Source organism: Marmota monax, unplaced genomic scaffold (genome assembly GCF_021218885.2).
Source record: "Marmota monax isolate L192 unplaced genomic scaffold, Marmota_monax_Labrador192_F-V1.1 WCK01_AAM20220418_F8-fsc00102, whole genome shotgun sequence".
NCBI lineage: Eukaryota > Metazoa > Chordata > Mammalia > Rodentia > Sciuridae > Marmota > Marmota monax.
In genome coordinates, this window is record NW_026692494.1 from 495030 (window position 1) to 516723 (window position 21694).

General features: G+C 37.5%; 2 protein-coding genes and 1 pseudogene across 2 annotated transcripts; all 3 read right to left on the bottom strand.

Moving 5' to 3' along the window:
* Positions 1-3193: 3193 nt before the first annotated feature.
* Positions 3194-4127, bottom strand: LOC124092263 (olfactory receptor 7D11-like; annotated as a pseudogene).
* A 4605-nt stretch (positions 4128-8732) lies between these two features.
* On the bottom strand, positions 8733-9728 carry LOC124092209 (olfactory receptor 7D4-like). The gene has a single exon (XM_046443682.1). It carries the CDS (start codon positions 9726-9728, stop codon positions 8733-8735), a length of 996 nt encoding a protein of 331 aa, XP_046299638.1.
* A 7636-nt stretch (positions 9729-17364) lies between these two features.
* LOC124092210 (olfactory receptor 7D4-like) lies at positions 17365-18303 on the bottom strand. The gene has a single exon (XM_046443684.1). It carries the CDS (start codon positions 18301-18303, stop codon positions 17365-17367), a length of 939 nt encoding a protein of 312 aa, XP_046299640.1.
* Between the last annotated feature and the right edge of the window lie 3391 nt (positions 18304-21694).

Here is a 21694-nt window from a genome sequence, read left to right on the forward strand (position 1 = left end):
TTGATATAAAATATTTATAAACACACTGTATTATTTGAACACTAACAATAACCTCTTGTACATTTTTAAAAGCCATAAAAAAGGATTGTGAAAGTCTTGACCATAAAAAAATGATAAATCTTTAAATAGACAGATGTGTTTAAATTGACTTAGAAGTTATTTTTTCATTTTTTTTCTCTCTATAATGAAAATAGAAGGGAGACTGTTAGAGTAGAGGAAATATATCAGGAGGATGGAGGATGGAAGGGAAAAGGGAGGTATTAAGGAATTGACGTCATCATATTATATTAGGTGCAAGTATATGTCATTGTGACATCATACACATCACAATGAAGTATAATGTATACTGATGTATACATTATGTATACATATGTCACTATGTATAATTATCATGTACCAATAAAAACTTTAAAAGCTACTATGGATGTATATTTATATGGATTGAAATATAACATTACCCTATTAATATGTATAATCTTTGTGTTTTTCTGTATCACTAAAATAAATTTAATTTAAAGAGATAAATAATTCATTGAATCTTAATTGACATTTTCAAAGACATCTTGCAAATAGCTAAGAAGTATATGAAAACATTAATGTTCAGCATCATTAACCATCATGGAAATGCAAACTTAAATCACAATGTCACTTCACACCCATTGGAACGACTGTTATCAAAAAAACAAATAATAGTGTAGGTGAAGATTTGGAAAAGGGACTATTGAATGCTATTAGTAGGAATATAAATAAGTGCAGACATATGGAAAATGCTATGGAGTTCCATCAAAATTAAAAATAGAACAACCATATGCTATAGCAATTCCAGGACTGAGTATAGATTAAAAAGATATGAAATGAATATGTCAAGAGATATATGAACTCCCATTTTCAAAGCAACATTAATCACTCTTATGGAATCAACATAAGAATCCATAGTGAGAATCATCAATAAAGTAATGTGGTCAAATACACAGTAGACTACTACTTAAGCATGAAAAGAAGGAAATCCCATCATTTTCTACAACATAGCTGAACCTATATGAAATTCAGTTAAGACAAATGAGCCAGGCATAGAAAGACAAACACCACATGACCTCACTTCTATGTGTAATCTAAAATGTCAAACTCATTGGAATTTCATGAAAATCAAAGAGAGATCAGTGGAGGAAAGATACCAGAGGGTGAGAGGTGGGGAGGGGGGGGAAGTGCTGGGGAGTATTATTGGCCAGACTGTACTGTAATGTACAAACATGTAACAATGAATCCCATCATTATGACCAATGTACCAATAAAAATGTGCAAATAGGGGGGAAAAAGCTCTGAAATAAGAAAAAAGTCAAGCTCATGGAAACATTAAAATGTGCTCATGGCACAGTCTCTGGGGTGGTAGAATGGAGAGATGTTTGTCAGAGGACACAAAATTTCAGTTAGGATGAACAGCTTCAAGACATGTATTATACTGAATATAGATAATAAATGTACAAATTTAAAAAATGGAAAGACACCATACAGAATGAAGTAAATATTTGCAAAATGCATGTTTGATAAGAGCCTCATATCCAGAATATATAAGGGATTTTGCAGATAAGAAATAAAAATACTATCAAAACAAAGCTTCCAAATAAGTCCAATTTAAAAAGACATTCCACCACATATTTATACACTGCAAAATCACACGAAAAGATGTTCAATGAGTCATAGGGAAATTTAAATCAAAAGTACCAGAACCAATTCTTAATCCATGGGGGGGGGGGGCTATAACTTTCATTAAATTGAAGAAAAAAAATTATTGGCAAAGTGGTGAGGATATCAGGACCCTCATAATGTAAAATGCACCAGCTACTATGAAGTACAATTGGGCTGTTTCCCAAACACTCAAATATCCATTACTATAGGACCAAGCAGTCTCACTCCTGTATGCCTAATCCAAATAATTGAAAACCAATATAGCCAGTGTTCAATAATGGGCATATGTTGTAAGGAGCACATTGCTAGCTGATTTCATCATTGTGTGAACATAGTAACTCACACTGGAACAAACTAGGATGGCTACAATGTCACTATGTGATACATATCATAGAACCAATGTCATTTATGCTGTCTATCATTGATTGAAATGACCTTATGAAGTTCATAAATTTACTCAAGGAAACACATGTGCATGAATTTCTGTAAGAGCACTCTTCATAATAGCCAAAAAATGGGAATTGCTCAGATGACAATCAGCAGATTCAGGCATAAATACCTGATGTTTATAAACAGGGTAAACTATTATTCACCCATTGAGGAAGTAGAACAAGTTAATATTTACTAATAAATCAGCCAAAAGCATGAAGAAAAGTAGAAATGAGGGAAGAAAGGGATAAAGAAAATTAAAATATATTTCACAAAATGAAAAACAAAAAATTGGAGTTTCCAAAGGCAACACATCAGTATGAATATAGGAACAAACCTGAAATAAAAGGCAGATCCCAATCTGCAATATGTATATGGGGTAAAAATGGGAGTTCTTAATCCACTTGAATCAAATGTATGAAATATGATATGTCAAGAGCTTTGTAATGTTTTGAACAACTAATAATAAAAGATAAATAAAAAAATAAAATTAAAAAAAGGCAGATCCCAGCTTTCAGGGTGAAAATAAAGCACTGCTCATATAGAAACAGAATAGCAAAGTTTGGAGTGAAGGCTCAATGTCAAGTCTACAGGACTTTTCTTCCCAATCTTCCTCTTCTTTGAGGAAAGTGTGAATGATAAAAAATATTATAAAAAAAGTTTTTTGAGGAAAAAAAAACCAACAACCAGCAAAGTCATGACAAGGTGGGCATTTAAATGTGATGATTTTTATTATGTTTCCTCCAGAAAAGAACAAAAAAAAATACAATTAAATTAATGTGGAAAATATCAGCATTTAAGCAATGATTTTTCAGGGAACCATGTCAGCATGTAATATAAATTCTTGATATCATAGTGGAATTCTGAGAAATGCCATTAAAAGTTTAACAAATTTGTACTTTGTGGACAATGTACAAGGGAGAGATATAAATACAAATATTTATAAGTATCAAGTTACAGGTGTTTTTAGAATAAAGAAAATCAGCCACATCCATTAAGAGGGGAAAAGAAGCACAATATGTAAATTCACAGCGATAGCTGAAGGATCTGCAGCATTCACATAGTTCTTAGTGAGCCCTCAAGGACTAGAGGCTGCTCTGCTGAGGAGTCCCCCCAGGGGCCCCTTCACATCCTTGTTCCCCAGGCTGTACATGAAGGGATACAGCATGAGGGTGACCTCACTGTACATCATTGAGGCAATCATGGTTCTCAGGGAAGAATGGGTAACAGCAGAACTGAGATAAACCCCAAATCCTTTTCCATAGAAAAAGGAGATCACACAGAAGTGAGAACCAAGGGTGTAGAAAGCATTAGACTTGCCCACAGAGGAGGACATCCTCATTAAGGAGGAGACAATCTGAGAGTAGGAGAAGAGGATCCCAGTGACAGGAACCACACCCAGCAGGGCAGCCACCACACACCCAGTCAATAAAGATGTTATTGACAAGGATGTCTGAATGGGCACCTTGAGTAGCTGAGCCAGTTCACAGAAGAAATGTGGGATTTCAGTGCCCATAGAGAAGGTCAGTTGATTCAACAGTAGAACGTGAATCAGGGAGACCCAGAACAGGATGAGCCAAGACATCAGAACCAGGAGGACCCAGAGCTGGGGGTTCATGATGACTGTGTAATGCAGGGGATGACAGATGGCCACAAAGCGGTCAAAGGCCATTATAGTCAGTAGGAAAGCATCTACTCCACCATAAATTAAAAAAAAAATACCTGAGACAGGTATTCTATAAAGGAGAAGTAATTTTTCTGTGCCTGGATGTTCACCAGCATCGTAGGTACTGTGGTAGAGATGAAGCAGAGTCAGCCAAGGACAGGTTGGAGAGGAAGAAGTACAGGGGGGGGGTGTGGAGATGGGAGTCAGAGCTGACCGCCAGGATGATGAGTGGGTTCTAAAGCACTATGACCATCATGGACATCAACAGCCCAAATTGGATGGACTGCAGGTCTAGATCTTCTGAGAGGAGGAAGTGGGATAGGACTGTGTGGTTCTCTGCTTCCATGTACCTGGTGTATGTTCTGGGGAAGGAGGTAAAAGAACAATTAAGGAACAGGCAAGTGAATCCTCGAGTGAGTTGTTATTTACACTCTTGGATCAGCCTGGTTCATCCTGGGTTGATACCATTTTTATAAGCTCAGGAAAGTTATTCAAACTCTCTTTTTGAATATTTATTTCTTAATTGTAATTGGGCACAATACCTTTATTTTATTTGTTTATTTTTATGTAGTGCTGAGGAACGAACTCAGGCCCTTGCACATGCTAGGTGAGCGCTCTACCGCTGAGCCACAACCCCAGCCCTCAAAATCTCTTAACTACAAAGACTACCACACTGTAACACTACAGCTCAGTAACTGAAGATAAGCACACAAACAAGTTTTACTAGACGGGTGGCTGGGTGGCTCATGCTTGGAACCATGGATACCTTGAGCAAGATAGCAAGGCCTATCTTTCTTTGTTGTTTGTTTGTTTGTTTGAAGAGGCAAATCTTTATTGTTTTGGGGAAAAAAATCTTGCTGTATAGAAATAATAAGACTGAATTTCAGAATTTCATCAGTGCCTTATGAAGCCTCTTTTGTCATTTTCTTTTCAATTTATTGTCAAATATTTCTTTTTTAAGTTAATTTTTAAATTTATATATGACAGTGGAATGCACTGCAATTCGTATTACACATATAGAGCACCATTTTTCATATCTCTGGTTGGGTACAAAATATATCCACACCAATTTGTGTCTTCATACATGTACTTTGGATAATGATGACCATCACATTCCACCATCATTTCTAAGACCATGCCCCTCTCCCTTGCCCTTTCACCCCCTGCCCTATCTAGAGTTCATCTATTCCTCCCATGCTCCCCATCCCTACCCCACTATGAATCAATGAACCTCCTTATATCAGAGAAAAGATTTGGCATTTGATTTTTTGGGATTGGCTAACTTCACTTAGCATTATCTGCTCTAACTACATCCATTTACCTGCAAATGCCATGATTTTATTTTCTTTTGTTGCTGAGTAATATTCCATTGTGTATATATGCCACATTGCTTTAATCCATTCATCTATTGAAGGACATCTAGGTTGATTCCACAGTTTAGCTATTGTGAATTGTGCTGCTATAAACCTTGATGTGGCTGTGTCCATGAAGTATGCTGTTTTTAAGTCCTTTGGGTATAGACCAAGGAGAGGGATAGCTATGTCAAATGGTGGCTCCATTCTCAATTTTCCAAGAAATCTCTGTACTGCTTTCCATATTGGCTGCACCAATCTGCAGCCCCACCAACAAGTATGAAAGTACCTTTTCTCCCACATCCTCTCCAACCCTTATTGTTTGTATTCATAATAGCTTCCATTCTGACTGGAGTGAGATGAAATCTTAGAGTGGTTTTGATTTGCATTCCTCTAATAGCTAGAGATGTTGAACATTTTTTGAAAGGCCTATCTTAAAATAAAGAAAAATAAGAAGTGCGGGAAATATAGCTCAGGGTGTAGCACTTTCCTAGCAAGCATGAGGCACTGGGTTCATTCCCAAAACTACAAAAACACACTACAGTATTCAATTTGAACTCATGAACATGCCAAGGCAGTCTCCTTCAATTAATTTAAAGGAATAGATAATGTGATAAAGTATAATGGACTCAGTGTTGAATATCAGAAATAATTATATTAATGCTTATATTGTATACCATAAAGTAAATTGATTACTATAAATACATATGGAATTAATCAAAGTTATCATTAAGCCAAATATGAAGGTAAAAGTAGAGAATATAATAGAAAAATCCAATGAGATATGGAACAAAACAGACAATAGCTTGTGTGTAATAGATCTCTATTGATAATAACAAATGATTAGATGCAGAAAATCTGACAGGAGCCTATAATTTGGAAAGAGTGAAAAAGAGTTGCAGACTCTCAGGAAACAACAATTTGGGAGAGAGGCTCTAGATTTCAAAGACAGAAGGAAGCTAAGCAATAGAGGTGGAAGAGACAGGTTCCAACAGACACTACAGTGCCTTCAAAGTGCAGGCACTTCACCTTCACGGCTCAAGAACTGTGGAACATTCCCTTTCCCATTACCCTAGAGGTAAACCCAGCACCCAAGTCCTCTCCTGTTGTCCTTCTTACTGCAAAACACCGACTGTGTCTGAAGGCTGTCTCTGAACTTCCTCTTCCCCCTGACCGATCCACAGGAAGTTAGCTTAGGTTTTCAGGAGGACTGAGAACAGAAAAGGATGAGGGAGGGGCACCAGGAGTGTTGTTAAATTTCTGCAGCCTCCAAGCTTGAATTCTCAATGTTTCTAATTAAGTAAATTCACGGTCTTTCCATTGTCTAAAGAATTCAACCCCCTTGGGATTCAAAGAAGTGGAACAGAGATTTTTAGCCAATTTTACATCTGTGGAGGAAGTAGCAGCAGGAGGTGGATTTATTTCCTTCAAAAAAAATCTCTTTTTTTCCTTTGGTTTGATTTAAAAGTTATAAGGTGTCTGCCAATGGAAGTATATCTACATGGAACATTCCCAGAAATTGTCTCCTGTGACATGCCACCTTTAACAATCTAGAGATTTTAGATATCATTTCAGATACACAATCTATTAAAAAATAAGTATTTTTAATTTTCTTTAACCTCTTAATTTTTATGTGTATTTAATTGTGTATTTATTTCTTTAAATTGGCAGACAATTTTTGTACATATGTTATGTTATGCACATATGGTGCTTAGAAATATGTTACACGAGGCTTCTCTGTTTTGTGTTAATCTGACATTTGTCAATATGATTCTTTAAAAAAAAATCTCTGTTTTTTCTAGTCTGTTTCATTTATTTCTACTCTGATCTTTATTATATCCTTGATTCTAATAATTCGAGACTCAGTTTATTCTTATTTCTGTGCATCCTTACTGTACATTAATTTGTTTACTTGATATATTTTCACTTTTCATGTAGGTGATTATTTCTTATTCATAAAAAAAGATGATCTTTGGAACAGCTGTTTCTTCTCACTGTCAAACTTGAGATCTTAGGTGTGCACCAGGGTGACATTATCCTGGAACAGCTTGCTTACTTTGACCAATGAGTTTAATTAACACACTCACATATTTTTGTATTACTTTTTTGTTTGTTTGTTTTTGTTTTTTTACTGGTTGTTCAAAACATTACAAAGCTTTTGACATATCATATTTCATACTTTAGATTCAAGTGGGTTATGAACTCCCATTTTTACCCCATATACAGATTGCAGAATCACATCGGTTACACATCCACATTTTTACATAATGCCATATTAGTAATTGTTGTATTCTGCTACCTTTCCTACTTTTTAAAATCCTACTCCACCAGCTTGAAGGGCTCCCTTCAGCATTTCCTGAAGGCCAGTCTGGTGGACATGAACTCCCCACAGTTTGTTTTGGAAAGTCTTTACCTCGCCTTCATTTATGAAAAAAACAGCTTTGCTAGAGAGCAGTCACAATGGGCAGTTTTTGTATTTCAGCATACTGAGTGCATCCTCCCACTATGACTTGGCTTGTAAGATTTGTGTGGAGAAGTGTGCTGTGAGGCCTACTGCAGATACCTGGAAAAACTTGTGGGTTTTTTGGGGGGCAAAGGAACTGAACAGGCACTTCACAGAAGAAGAAATATGAATGGTCAAAAAATAAATGAAAAAATGCTCAACATCTCCAGCAACTGGAGAAATGCAAATTAAAAACTACAATGAGATTCCATCTCACTCCAGAATGGCAATTATTAAGAATTCAAGTTACAATAAATGTTGGTGAGTATGTAGGGGAAAAAGTTCACTTATACATTGCTGGTGGGAGACCAAAATTGGTGTAACCACTCTGGAAAGCAGTATAGAGATTCCTTAGAAGACCTGGAATGGAACCACCATTGGACCCAGTTGTCCACTCTTCAGCTTATACCCAAAGGACATAAAATCAGCATGCTAGAATGACACATCCACATCAATGTTTACAGCAGTTAATTCACAATATCCAATGCTATGGAATCAACCTGGGTGTCCTTCAACAGATGAATGGATCAAGAAAATGTGGTATGATACATATGGAAGACTATTTAGTAATAAAGAAGAATGAAATTATGGCATTAGCAGATAAGCCAATCCCCCCAAATTAAAAGTTGAATATTCTTTCTGATATGTGGATGCTAACCCATAACAATGGAGGGTAAGCAGGGATAGTACAGAAGTTCATTGTATTAGACAAAGGGGAATGAAGGGAAAGGAGAAGTGTTGGGAATAGGAAAGACATTAGAAAAATGGGTCATAATTTTCCTATGCTCATAATTGAACACACAATCAGTTTAACTCCACAGCATGTTCAACCACAAGAATGTGATGAAAATGGTGATGGGTTGCACCCCACGTGTATATAATATGTATAATATGTGAAAATACACACTATGGTCATGTATATATAAAAAAAATTAAAAAAATACTTGAAAAAGTTCAACTAACTTGGAACTTTGAGGACAATGTACAAGGAAGAAAAATAAATACATATATTTAAAAATACCAAGTTGCAGGAGCTTGGTGAATAAAGGAAATTAACCACATCCTTTCAGGGGGAAAAGAACCAGGTTATATAAATTCATAGCAATAGCTTAAGGTTCTGCAGAGTCCACTTAGTTCTGAGATCAGTGACCCAAGAAGGACCAAAGATCATTCTGCGGAGGAGTCTCCTCAAGGCCCCCTTGACATCGTTGTTCCTCAGGCTGTAGATGAAGGGGTTCAGCATGGGGGTGACCACAGTGTACATCACTGAGGCAATCATGGTTCTTGAGGAAGACTGGGTCCCAGCAGAATTGAGATAAACCCCAAAAGCTGTTCCATAGAACAAGGAGACCACACAGAGGTGGGACCCACAGGTGGAAAATGGTTTATACTTGCTCACAGAGGAGGACATCTTCATTAAGGAGGAGACAATCTGAGAGTAGGAGAAGAGGATCCCAGTGACAGGAACCACACCTAGCAGGGCAGCCACCACATACATAAAGATGTCATTGATGATGGTATCACAGCTGGCCACCTTGAGTAGCTGAGCCAGTTCACAGAAGAAATGTGGGATTTCAGTGCCTGTGGAGAAGGTCAGTTGATTCAACAATAGAACATGAATCAGGGAGACCCAGAACATGATGAACCAAGACATCAGAACCAGGCGGACACAGAGTCGGGGGTTCATGATGACTGTGTAATGCAGGGGATGACAGATGGCCACAAAGCGGTCAAAGGCCATTATAGTCAATAGGAAATTATCCACTCCACCATAAATAATAAAAAAATATGTTTGTGCAAGGCATTCTAGGTAGGAGATGTCTTTGCTATGTGCTTGAATGTTCACCAGCATCTTAGGGACCGTGGTGGAGATGAAGCAGATGTCAGCCAAGGACAGGTTGGAGAGGAAGAAGTACATGGGGGTGTGGAGGTGGGAGTCAGAGCTGACGGCCAGGATGATGAGCAGGTTCCCAAGCACTGCGACAAGGTACATGCACAGGAACAGGACAAAGAGGATAGGCAGCAGGTCTGGATCCTCTGAGAGGCCCAGGAGGAGGAAGTGGGATAGGACTGTGTGGTTCTCTGCTTCCATGTACCTGGTGTATGTTCTGGGGAAGGAGGTAAAAGAACAATTAAGGAACAGGCAAGTGAATCCTCCAATGAGTTGTTATTTATACTCTTGGATCAGCCTGGTTCATCTTGTGTTGATACCTGTCCAGGAGAACAAGGGCTCAGCCAAGTGCCAGCCCGTATCTAACTTCTAGTGTATAATCCGTCAGGCTCTCTTTAAATCACCCACAACCTATCCTTTATCAACAACTTCCTAATTTTAATTCTCCTTTTAAAATCTATCCCTGAGAACTAATATTTTCATGATATAACCCATGTGCAAGAAGTGAAGACATTTCACAGTTTCTTGTTAATTTCCAGACTCTCTCAGTCTAAAGCTCTTTAATAGTGATTAAATATAAATTTTTAATTAAAACAACCTTCATTCTGTGATGTGAGATTTCACAGTGTCATGAGAGTTTTATCAGTCCCCATTTTTGTTGTCGTTGCTGTAAATGTGATGATTGCTATCACCTGATTTGTGAAGTTGAAATGCTTTTGTTTTCTTAATAGGAGTCTCAGAAAATAACTCTCATTACTATTATTAACCTTCCTTCAAAATGTATCCTTAATGACATTTTTAAATAAAATTTCCAATGAACATAATAGACCTGTGATTCAAAAATGGGATGCTTGAGCTAAATTTCCTGGAGTAGAAATTTACTCCACCAACATATGCTCCACCAACATACCATCTTTTAAGTTTGAGAAAGTTCTTCAAACTCTTTTAACTATAAGCACCTCTCCTCTCCAGCAGACCATGTAGTATTCACAATAGGGTAGGATCCAGGAGTGAAAATAAGTGAGCTGATAAAATTTTTCTACTATGGTTTCTGTAACTTATATGGGTGTTACACAAATGTGAGCTTGTGTTCTTAACATTTTGATAAATTTGTTGTTCATGACTAGCATTTCACAATATCCTTCCTAAACTATTCAGAGTAGAATTATTATCAGTAATATCAATAGGTCTGTTACCTCTTCTAAGTGCCACAGACCACTTCTACCCCAAGGAGTTCCCTCCCTATGGATACTTCTTTCAGAGAACTTCTGTCCAGTGAATTCTTCCAGGAAGATGAAACACATGGGGATTCCATAGCAATAAATAAATAAATAAATAAAGGTGGAAAACGGAGCCACCATTAACATAAACACAAGTCAGCTGTCCATGTGCTTGAGTGAGGATGCACTGTATTAAAATCATTATAGTTAGTAGCCAAAATATAAGTTCAATCTAAAAAATTCAAAACAACATAAATCACTCATCCTATAAGAAGTGAAAGAATTTAAATTTCAGAAATAAGTGTTTAGATTCTGTTATAGGAAAAGTCAGTATTTTGAATGCCTCGGCCATGAACCTAAATTCAAGAGAGGCAAAAAAATCACTGAACACTGATTTAGTGTGTGGAGGTGGGTAGGAGATTTCACCCTGAAATAGAAATGCTTTAGAGAGGAAGGTTGGGTTATTGTTAATCAGGAGGAGGAAGGGAGGAAGGAACAGCCCAGGCTGAGAGAGCAGAATGTGCATTGCCCATCAGATCATGAGCTTGGTACAGAGGGTGATGGAGATCAGGGGACAAGGGTCAGGAGGGAGAGGGTATATGAGCTCATATGATGTTTCCTTAGCACCCTCTCCCACTGGCAAATTCATGTTCATTTGTGGGTCTGAAATTGTGACAGTTTTGTCTCATCATGAACTTAACAAGGTGTCTGTAACATTAGGGATGCTGAAGACCAAAATGTCTGCTACGATACAAAAGATAAGTGTTCCAGTGTATCATGCCTGAATATGGGAACAAAATGTAGAAGTGAATTTGAAGGATATGCATTTATGTCTGCTTTAAAAGAACAATACAGGATTAATAAATAATACCAATTCCAGGAATGGAGTCAATTTAAGATAAATACACTTGCTTACATATTTTATCACAAAACTAGGCCAATAAAATAAAAATAATAAGCACAATATAGTAAAAGCATTTGAGGATATTTAACAGGCATTCCTGTGGAGATCCTCACGGATCCACACAATCCACTATGAAGTTGACATTTGCTCACCCAACCAAGAAGCACTGTTTAGATAACACCCAACAAGAGGCGCTACATTGGAACAATACAGCCCAGTAACTGAAAACAAACCTTTGCTAGATATGGTACCCTGAGCAACTTAGCAAGGCCTGTCTCAAAAGAAATAAAAATAGGGAGTGCTGAAATGTAGCTCAGTGGTCTATCACTTGCCCAGCAAGCATGAGGTCCTAAATTCATCACCAGGACTAGAAAAATAGATACACACTATAGTATTTGATTTGAACTCATAAACTTGCCAGGGCAATCTCCTCCAATTTCAACCATTTGATAATTTCCTGAACTTTTAAAAGAAATGATAATGCCATAAAAGTATATTGGACTGAGTGTAAACATCAGAAGAAATTATACTAGTAGAAGATATATTGTGTACTGTAAGGTGAATTGATAACTACAAATATTAAGTCAAATATGAAGGTAAAAATATTAAGGTAAAAATAGAGAATATAATGGAAAAAATCCAATCAAATATAGAACAAAAAAGACAATTCCTTGCATGTAATAGATCTTTAGTGGTAGATAACGAATACTTAGGTGCAGGAAATCTGACAGGAGCCTATAATTTAGAAAGAGTGGAGAAGAGTTGCAGACTCTCAGGAAACCAAAATTTGGGAGAGAGGCTCTAGATTTCAAAGACAGAAGGAAGCAAAGCAATAGAGGTGGAAGAGACAGGTTCCAACAGACACTACAGTGCCTTCAAAGTGCAGGCGCTTCACCTTCAAGGCTCAAGAACTGCGGAACATTCCCTTTCCCATTACCCTAGAGGTAAACACAGCACCCATGTCCTCTTCTGTTGTCCTTCTTATTGCAAAACACCGACTGTGTCTGAAGGCTGTCACTGAACTTCCTCTTCCCCCTGACCTGTCCATAGGAAGCCAGCTTAGGTTTTCAGGAGGGCTGAGAACAGAGAAGGATGAGGGAGGGGCTCCAGGAGTGTTGTTAAATTTTCTGCAGCCTCCAAGCTTGAATTCTCAAAGCTCCTAATTAAATAAATAATTTCACTGTCTTTCTATTGTCCAAACAATTCAACCCCCTTGGGATACAAAGAAGCAGAGCAGAAAAATTTCAGCCAATTTTGCATCTGTTGCAGAAGTGGCAGGGGAAAATGGATTTATTTCCTTTAAAAAAAATTCTTTTTTTTCTTTGTTTAATTTAAAAGTCATAAGGTATCTGCCAATGGAAGGTTAATTTCTATAAGGAACCTGTCCCAGGAATCATCTCCTGTGATATGCCTCCTTTTAACAATCTGGATATTTTAGACCTCGTTTCAGATTCACAATGCTATTTTTTTAAAAATAGTATTTTTAATTTTCTTTAACCTCTCTATTTTCCAAGTGTATTTAATTACATTTTATTTATTTAAATTAGGAGACAAAATTGTACATATATCATGTAATATGGTGCTTAGAAATATTTTATATGAGTCTTCTCATCTTCTTTGTTGTTAATCTGACAATTTGTCAATTCTTTTTTTTCAAAAATGACCTCTATTTCATTGATTTTTCTCTTGTTTTTCTATTATGTTTCATTTATTTCTACTCTGAACTTTATTATTGCCTTCTTTCTGTTAATTTGGGACTCAGTTTATTCTTATTTCTGTACATCCATAGTGTGCAACATTAGGTTGTTTACTTGACATCTTTTCATTTTAGATGTGATTATTCCTATAAAATCATTAAAAAGATGATCATTGGAACAGCTTTTTCTTCTCACTGTCCAACTTGAGATTTTAATTGTGCACCAGGGTGACATTATCCTGGAACTGCTTGCTTACTATGACCATTTAGTTTAATTTGAAAACACTCTCATGTTTTTCTATTTATCTTTAAAATCCTGTTCCACCAACTTGAAGGTCTCCATCAGCATTTCCTGAAGGACAGCCTGGTGGAGATGATATCCCAACAGCTTGTTTGGAAAAGTCTTTATCTCTCTTCATTTATGAAAAAACAGCTTTGCCAGGGAACCGTCATGGTGGGCAGTTTTTTTTATTTTAGCATACTGGGAGCATCCTCCCACTCTGTCCTAGCTTGTAAGATTTGTGCTGTGAGGCCTACTGCAGATACCTGAAAAAAAATTTTTTTCTTCTTTTACTTGTTGTTTCATTATCCTTTCATTTTATTTGATAATTTATGGTTTCATTCATTATCATGGGATTGTCTTATGTAGATTGAACCTGATTGGAGAACATGGAACTATTTTTCTTATATATTTATGTTTCTCGGGGTATGGAATTGATTTCAACACTATGTTGTTATTTCATTTTATTTTATGCTATTATATATTTAAATATGATTTCTTTTTTTGGTGAGGGGAAGGTTCGCCATAGGTTGAACTCATGTGCATTCAACCACTAAGTCACATCTCCAGCCCTATTTTGTATTTTATTTAGAGACAGGGGCTCACTGAGTTGCTTAGCACCTCACTTTTGCTGAAAGTCTCTTTGCATGTGATCTTCCTGTCTCAGCCTCCAGAGCTGCTGGGATTACAGGTGTGCACCACAGCACCTGGCTTTAAATAAAACTTTTTTACGATTATATTTTTGTTTTCCATCTTGAACTGCAATGACTTGAATATTTCTTCTTTTGAAACTCTCTCAAAAATCCTTTAAAATTTCCTTTTTTCCATTTTAGCATCATCCACCCTGTCTCCAATGACTTTTCCTACCTCTCAGATCATGAATCTTTCATCAGTGATATCAATTCTGCAATTCATACTTTTATTCCATTTTCCATGATATTGCATGTTTAGCTCTAGCACTACTTCTTTTTGAGATGTATAGATACATATATTTTAAACTCCAGGACAACTTCTTCTTAGGTACATGCACCTTATTGTTGTTTTCGTCTTTTGCTGAATAATTCTTCCATTTTATTAAATTTGCTGAACCTCCTTAAGACAGTCATTTATATTTTTGCTGGGAAGTATATGAACTGTAATCTCTCCACGGTTGTTCCCAGCACTGCTTTTTCTCCCTTGTTATGTCATGGTTCCCTGATTGTCAAGGATCTTCAAGGTCACATGTCAATGTCTGCAAATATATTTGAAGAACTGTGTAATTATACTCTACATAGACTAGCTTTGTTTGGGAAGGACTTTCAGAGTGTTATGGCCTGCAATAAATCACCAAGTCAGTCTTAAAGCAGGAGATGGAACCATCTTTATTCACCAGCTGGCAGGACAACGGCAGCCTGCAAGTCTGCAATCCTTGACCCACTCCAGGGGTTAGAGGATGCCTTTCATACCATAAGTAAAGCATGTCAGTACATTAATCATAAGTGACTATTGTTGTAATTCAAAACCATAAACAAAAATCATGAGATTTAAAATCATAAGCAGAAGGGGAAATGGGCCAAAATGACCCTAGTTTAGTACACGGTAAAGAATGGTTACTAACATCTAGAAAAATGTTAGCATTCTATGCGATTAGGATACACTGCACAAATACAGTGTGTAAGAATAGAAAGATCAACTTTGTCATTTTGTGTTGCCAATATACTAGGCTAAGCAACTGTTGATGGGTACAGAGGCAGGGTTTCCCCACGGCAGAAGCATTTCTTATATGACATGGAGTCTCAGGGTAAAATGGAGTCTGTTTGGTCATTGCCCATAATGCCTGGCCCATAACAAGAGTAAGCCAGTTCAGAGAGTCTGAGCAGATGATATATATAGTCCCTAAGTCTGGGACCATGATGGCTAAGTCAATATTGGGGTACTCTTAGCTTGGTACAACTGCTGGTAGCAAGGAGTCAGGTAGGAATTCCGTGGCCCTTGAGGTGGCAGCAGTACTGGGGCATGCCAGTGAGGCTGGCATGGTTCTGGGGAATGCCCTGTACCCACAGCCCATGGGGCTTGTTTGTCACTGAGGTTTGTCAGGAGCCCAAAGCCAATGGAGTCATCTGGCATAGATGTAAAGTGTAGATCAAGTCTGCCTTTCAAGGTAACAGGTTCATGACTGGGGCTAGGGTACATAAGGGGATGCAGTCTGTGGGCACCATCTTGTAGTCGGGGGATGTGGCTCATTTCTGTTTAACATTATAGGGCTAGTGTGAGGGTCCACAGTGTACTGTGTTTATTTCCATCTGTTTTCCCAAGGTGAATGATGGCTCCTGCACTCTTTGTGTCCTGAACTGCCAAGATTTATTGGATGTGGGTTAGATGAAACGTCTTTCACTTGTTATCAGCTATTACTAATATGATGATACAACCAGGTACTGTGATCTTACCTGTTTATTTAACTTTTTCCAGGTATTTTCCTTTGCAAATGGTTATTAAAAACATGAAATCTGTTCAAACTCTCCACACAGATGTTTATTCCAAGCCTATTTGCTCATGACTATTCAAGCACCTAGGCCCTGTTCTTAGAGTCTGCTTCCTAGAGAACATGAGTAGCCAAAGTGCATACAGAGTCCCATGGGAGCCTGTTCTTCATGCATGGCCTCAAGAATTAGAAAGGACTTTCCTTAAGAAGGAGCTCTAAACTGAAAAATGAAAGAGAACAAGCAGGGCTCCATCAACCTCAATCACCACTTCCTGTCGTGTATAACCTACTTGCTTTCCTTGCAGTGCTATTTACAGACAGAACAGCTCAGTAGCACGTTCCACTGCCAAGTGGATAAAATTAATGGTGCAAGTCACAGGTGCAGTTAGTGAACTTTCCAAGAATAAACTCAACACAAAGAAAGGAAGTTGAATATTTAGCTTACACAATATATAGTTCAGAAAAGAATCAGTAGTTTAAATATAATGGGTAAAGTAATAATTCTTTTGGAAGAGAACTGAAGAATTTCTAATTAACCTTTGTTTTTGAATGATACCAAACAAATGAGCAAAAAACACAGTTATATGACGCTTCAACAAATCAAACACTTTTCCACATCGTCGCATTATAGAGAACCCAGAAAAAAAAAAAATTAACAAATTCATGAACCAATTAATGGCCAGGGTATTTGTGACTAAGTTGTCAAGAACACCTGATGTGTGAAAGTCTCTCTCAGTCAATGATTCCAGGAAAGCTGGACACCCACATGCAGAAGAATGAACTGAAACCTGTTTGTCACATAATGCACACAAAAATTGGTGAGAATGGATTGAGCATGTCAGTGTAAATCCTGAAATTATAAGAGGTAGACAGGAGAAAGTGCTATGATATAGGTTTGGGCAAGCACAGGAACCAAAAAAGATTGTTTCAAGCTTGATGGCTTCTACATAGTGAAAGAGAAAACCTACAAAGCAAAGAGACAACCAGAAAACTGAGGAGTATATTTAGACACCATACATTGGATGTCAACATCCAAAATATTTGGACCTCTTTCAATCCAACAGTAAGAATACAAATAACATGACAACAAATAAAAAAAAAAGACCTGAACAGTCATTTCTCAAAAAGAATATACAAATAGTCAACAAGTCTATGTAAAAGAAATGTTCTACAGTTGGAATTTGGTGGTGCATGCCTGTGTTCCCAGTGACTAGGGAGGAGGAGACAGGATACCAAGTCCAGGTCAATGTACCCTTAATGCCAAGGTCAGTGGCCCTCAAGGATTAGAGGCTGCTATACTGAGGAGTCTCCCCAGAGCCCCCTTCACATCCTTGTTCCTCAGGCTGTAGATGAAGGGGTTCAGCATGGGGGTGACCACAGTGTACATTACAGAAGCCATAGAACTTCCCTGGGAAGCCTGGGACACTGCAGAACTGAGGTAAACCCCAAGCACCGTTCCATAGAACAAAGAGACCACACAGAGGTGGGACCCACAGGTGGAGAATGCTTTATACTTGCTAGCAATGGAGGACATCCTCAATAAGGAAGAGACAATCTGAGAGTAAGAGAAAAGGATCCCTGTTATAGGAATCATACCCAGGAGGGCAGTCAGAATATACATAACAATATTATTGATAAGGGTATCAGAGCTGGCTGCATTGAGAATCTGAGCCAGTTCACAGAAGAAATGTGGGATTTTAGTGCCAGTGGAGAAGGTCAGTCGCTTCATTAGTAGAATATCAATCAGGGACACCAAGAACATGATGAGCCAAGACATCAGAACCAGCAGTCCACAGAACCGGGGATTCATGATGACTGTATAGCTCAGAGGGTGGCAGATGGCCACGAAGCGGTCATATGCCATGACAGTCAGTAGAAAATTATCCATTCCAAGAAAAATAATTAAAAAATACACCTGAGTGAGGCATTCTATGTAGGAGATACCTTTGCTATGTGCCTGGATATTCACCAGCATCTTTGGGACCGTGGTGGAGGTGAAACAGATGTCAACAAAGGACAGGTTAGAGAGGAAGAAGTACATGGGGGTGTGGAGGTGGGAGTCAGAGCTGATGGCCAGGATGATGAGCAGGTTCCCAAGCACTGTGACCAGGTACATGGACAGGAACAGTACAAAGAGAAAGGGCTGCAGGTCTGGATCTTCTGAGAGTCCCAGGAGGAGGAATTGGGATGTGACTGACTCATTCTGTGCATCCATCTACCTGTTATGATTTCTGGGAAGGGAAGAAAAGCAGCATTCAATGACTAGCAAAGGGTACTTCACTTAGTCATCACTTCAGAATAACTCCACTGTATGCAGTTTCCTCATCCTGTAGTGATTACTGCCAAGGAGTGTCATTTACTCAGCCAAATGACATCCACTTCTCTTAAAGTGCTCAAACATGTGAACTTTCTTTAAATTAACAAATCTCTCTCTGTGTTCTATAATCAACTCACTTTTAAATCAATTCTTTTAACCGATTCTTATTTTTAAATCTATAAATATGATCTAATATTTCCTTGATGTGACCTGTCCATAGAATTGAAGATATTTCATATTTTCCTTGACAGTGTCCCTATTACTTTATGCTGCAGCTGTATAATAGTGATTAATATGGATTTTTGTTCCCAACAACCTTTATTCTTTCACTTGACATGTCATACTGATACGATAGCTGTTTTTCAATGACATTCTTTTTGCTAAATATACAGTCATTGGTCTTATCTGTAAAGTTAAAAGTGTGTGTGTTGTAAGATTATTAGTAAATGATGATTATTATTAATTTTATTAGTATTTTACAAATATTCACTTATGATATTTCAGATATATATCTCTCCTAGTGGACATTAAAGATCTGTGATGTTAAAATGGGGTTCCTGAGTCAGTAAAATGGACAGGAGAAAGTGATACTCAGTTCCTGTAGTAGAGTTCACTCCAACAACACACCTTGAAAGATTATTTGAACTCTCTAGCTCTAGCACATTGCATCCACAACAGAGGTAGTAAATGTTTACTACCTGAACATTTAAAGAATTAAAGAATAACATTTTATATGAGATGATGCAATTTTTCTATGGAGCTTCCTATGACATATTGTGAGCATTTCAAAATGAGAACTTGTGTTCTTAACATATCGGTAAATCTATCTTGCATGGGAATAACTTAGCACATATGCCATTTAAACTCTGTTAACCATCATAAATGGAATCCTGATCATGTTTAATAGAAGAGTTTGTTTACCCCCTTGTCTGCCATACAACACTTCTAATTAATGAAGATCTCTACAGTTCCTTCATTCAGAGAATTCCTGCTGAGGGAGTACTTCCAAAAGCAAAAAGTATGTGGATCACACACAGAAAAGGGGAAATATCAGACCACCATTAGGGACAAGTAGAAGGCCTTCTGACTGCATGTGCTCCTATAGCCATACACTTCAGTGGGGCCGTCTGATATTAAAATCAGCAGTCAATGGCCAAAATACACAATTGATAGATGTGAATAAAATATTCAAATCATGAATCGATTCATTCCTTAAAGGGGAATTCATGAGTTAAACATTAAAAAGTAAGCTGGGTGCAGTGGTGCACACCTGTAATCCCAGTAGCTCGGGAGGCTGAGGCAGAAGGATTTTGAGTTTAAAGCCAACCTCAGCAAATGTGAAGCCTTAAGCAACTAGTAAGACCCTGTCTCCAAATAAAATACAAAACAGGGCTGGGGAGTGCCTCAGTGTTCAAGTACCCCAGAGTTCAATCGCTGATAATAAAAAATAAAAATAAAAAGTAAAAATAGATGTTTATTTTTAAATATTTATGTTACATTGTCAGTAAGTATGATTCCTAGGGAATACACAAAAATAGCAAATAAGAAAAAAATCCCTGAGAAACAATTTAGTCTGTAAAGTTTGATAGGAGACTATTCTGAAACAGAAATGTTGGATCTGAGAAAGGAAGGTTGGGTCATTGTTCACCTGTAATGAAGGAAGAAGCATTCTAGGCTCAGTGAGCAGGAATATGCAGTGGCCCTATCAGACAGTGGAGCTTGGTATAGAAGAGATTTGAAAGGGCAGTGTGACAGAGAGCAGGGGTGGAGGTCCATGGATTAGAACGTGTGAGGCCCACAGTGGAGCCTCTGTCACCTTCTGTTATGTCTCAATGATACTGGTAAATACAAGAATATTTGTGAGTCTAAGGTTACAAAGAGTTTTCTTCTTGTTTGCCTTTTGTGAGGTTTCCATGGTGTGTGTCACCTTGAAAGAAATTCAATGTTGGATGTATAATAAATATGATGCTACATCTAGTATAACAGCTAGGAAATCTTCCAACTGGTCATATGCTTGAATATTGGCACAGAATTTAAAAATTAAATTAAATAACAAGCATTCATGATTATTTTAAAGGAATAATGCAGTACTAGCAAGCAAATTCAATTCTGGGGATGAAAGCCAGATTAATTGTGTTTAAAAACTTCATCAAAAACTAGATCAGTGAAGCAATATCATAACAAAAACCTCAGCTTCTGTAATGTACTTGAAAATATTTATAAGCCTTACTGTGTGTAACAAGCAAGGCTGTGATCGATGATATAGAGTGACTGTTTTCAAGCCATATAAAACATTACAATGTTTGTGCTAAATTTATGAACATTCCAAGGCAATATATTTCACATTCAACCATTTGCACTTTTCAAAGGGTTGGTAAAATGAGAAGAGGGAATTGGACTGAATGTTAAACATCAGAAATAATCACATTAAAAGTAGATAGACTATGGACCCTAAAGTTAAACAATAATGACAAAAAAAATTGAATTAATAGTAGCTACTGATTAGTAACACAGCAAGGTAAGATGGGAGAAAACAACAGAAAATTCAATCAAGTGTGAAACAAAATAAACAATACTTTGTGCATAATAGGTCTTCAGAGAACTGAACATGAAGGCACATGCCTATGATCCCAGTGACCCTGGAGTATGAGGCAGAAGAATCACAAGTTCCAAGCAAGCGTAAACAACATAACAAGGTGCTTAGCAACTTAGTGGGACCATGCCTGAAAATTTTTTAAAATTTAAAAAGAGCTGGAAATATGGCTCAGTAATTAAGCACCTCAGTTGCAATCCCTGTCTCTCTCTCTCTCTCTTTCTCTCTCTCTCTCTCTCTCTCTCTCTCCCCCCCCCCACATAGATGTGTGTGTGTGTGTATGTGTGTGTGTATGAGGCCCACAGTGGAGAACAATTTGCTAAATGATGAGCTTTGAGGATTCATGCCTTGAAATATTTATATATATATATATATATATATATATATATATATGGAGAGAGAGAGAGAGAGACAGAATGAATAGTTAATAAATAAGTAATTGGATGCAGAAAATCTGGCAGTAGCGTACAATTCGTCAGAAAGATTGTAAAAGAATTAGACTTTCCACGATATCACTCTTTCCGGAGAAAGGTTCTATATTCCAGAGTGAGAGGATAAACAGAGGATAGGAAGAGGTCTCAATGGAAACAAAAGTGCATTCACAGATCAGGGACTTCACCTTCTCAACCCAAAGAAATATGGAGCGTTCCTGTTCTCAGTGTCGAAGGGAAAGCCCAGTCCCACATTCTCTCCCCT

Coding starts and splice junctions, on each gene's coding strand:
- LOC124092209 (XM_046443682.1), bottom strand. CDS start 9,728: ATGGAAGCAGAGAACCACACAGTCCTATCCCACTTCCTCCTCCTGGGC.
- LOC124092210 (XM_046443684.1), bottom strand. CDS start 18,303: ATGGATGCACAGAATGAGTCAGTCACATCCCAATTCCTCCTCCTGGGA.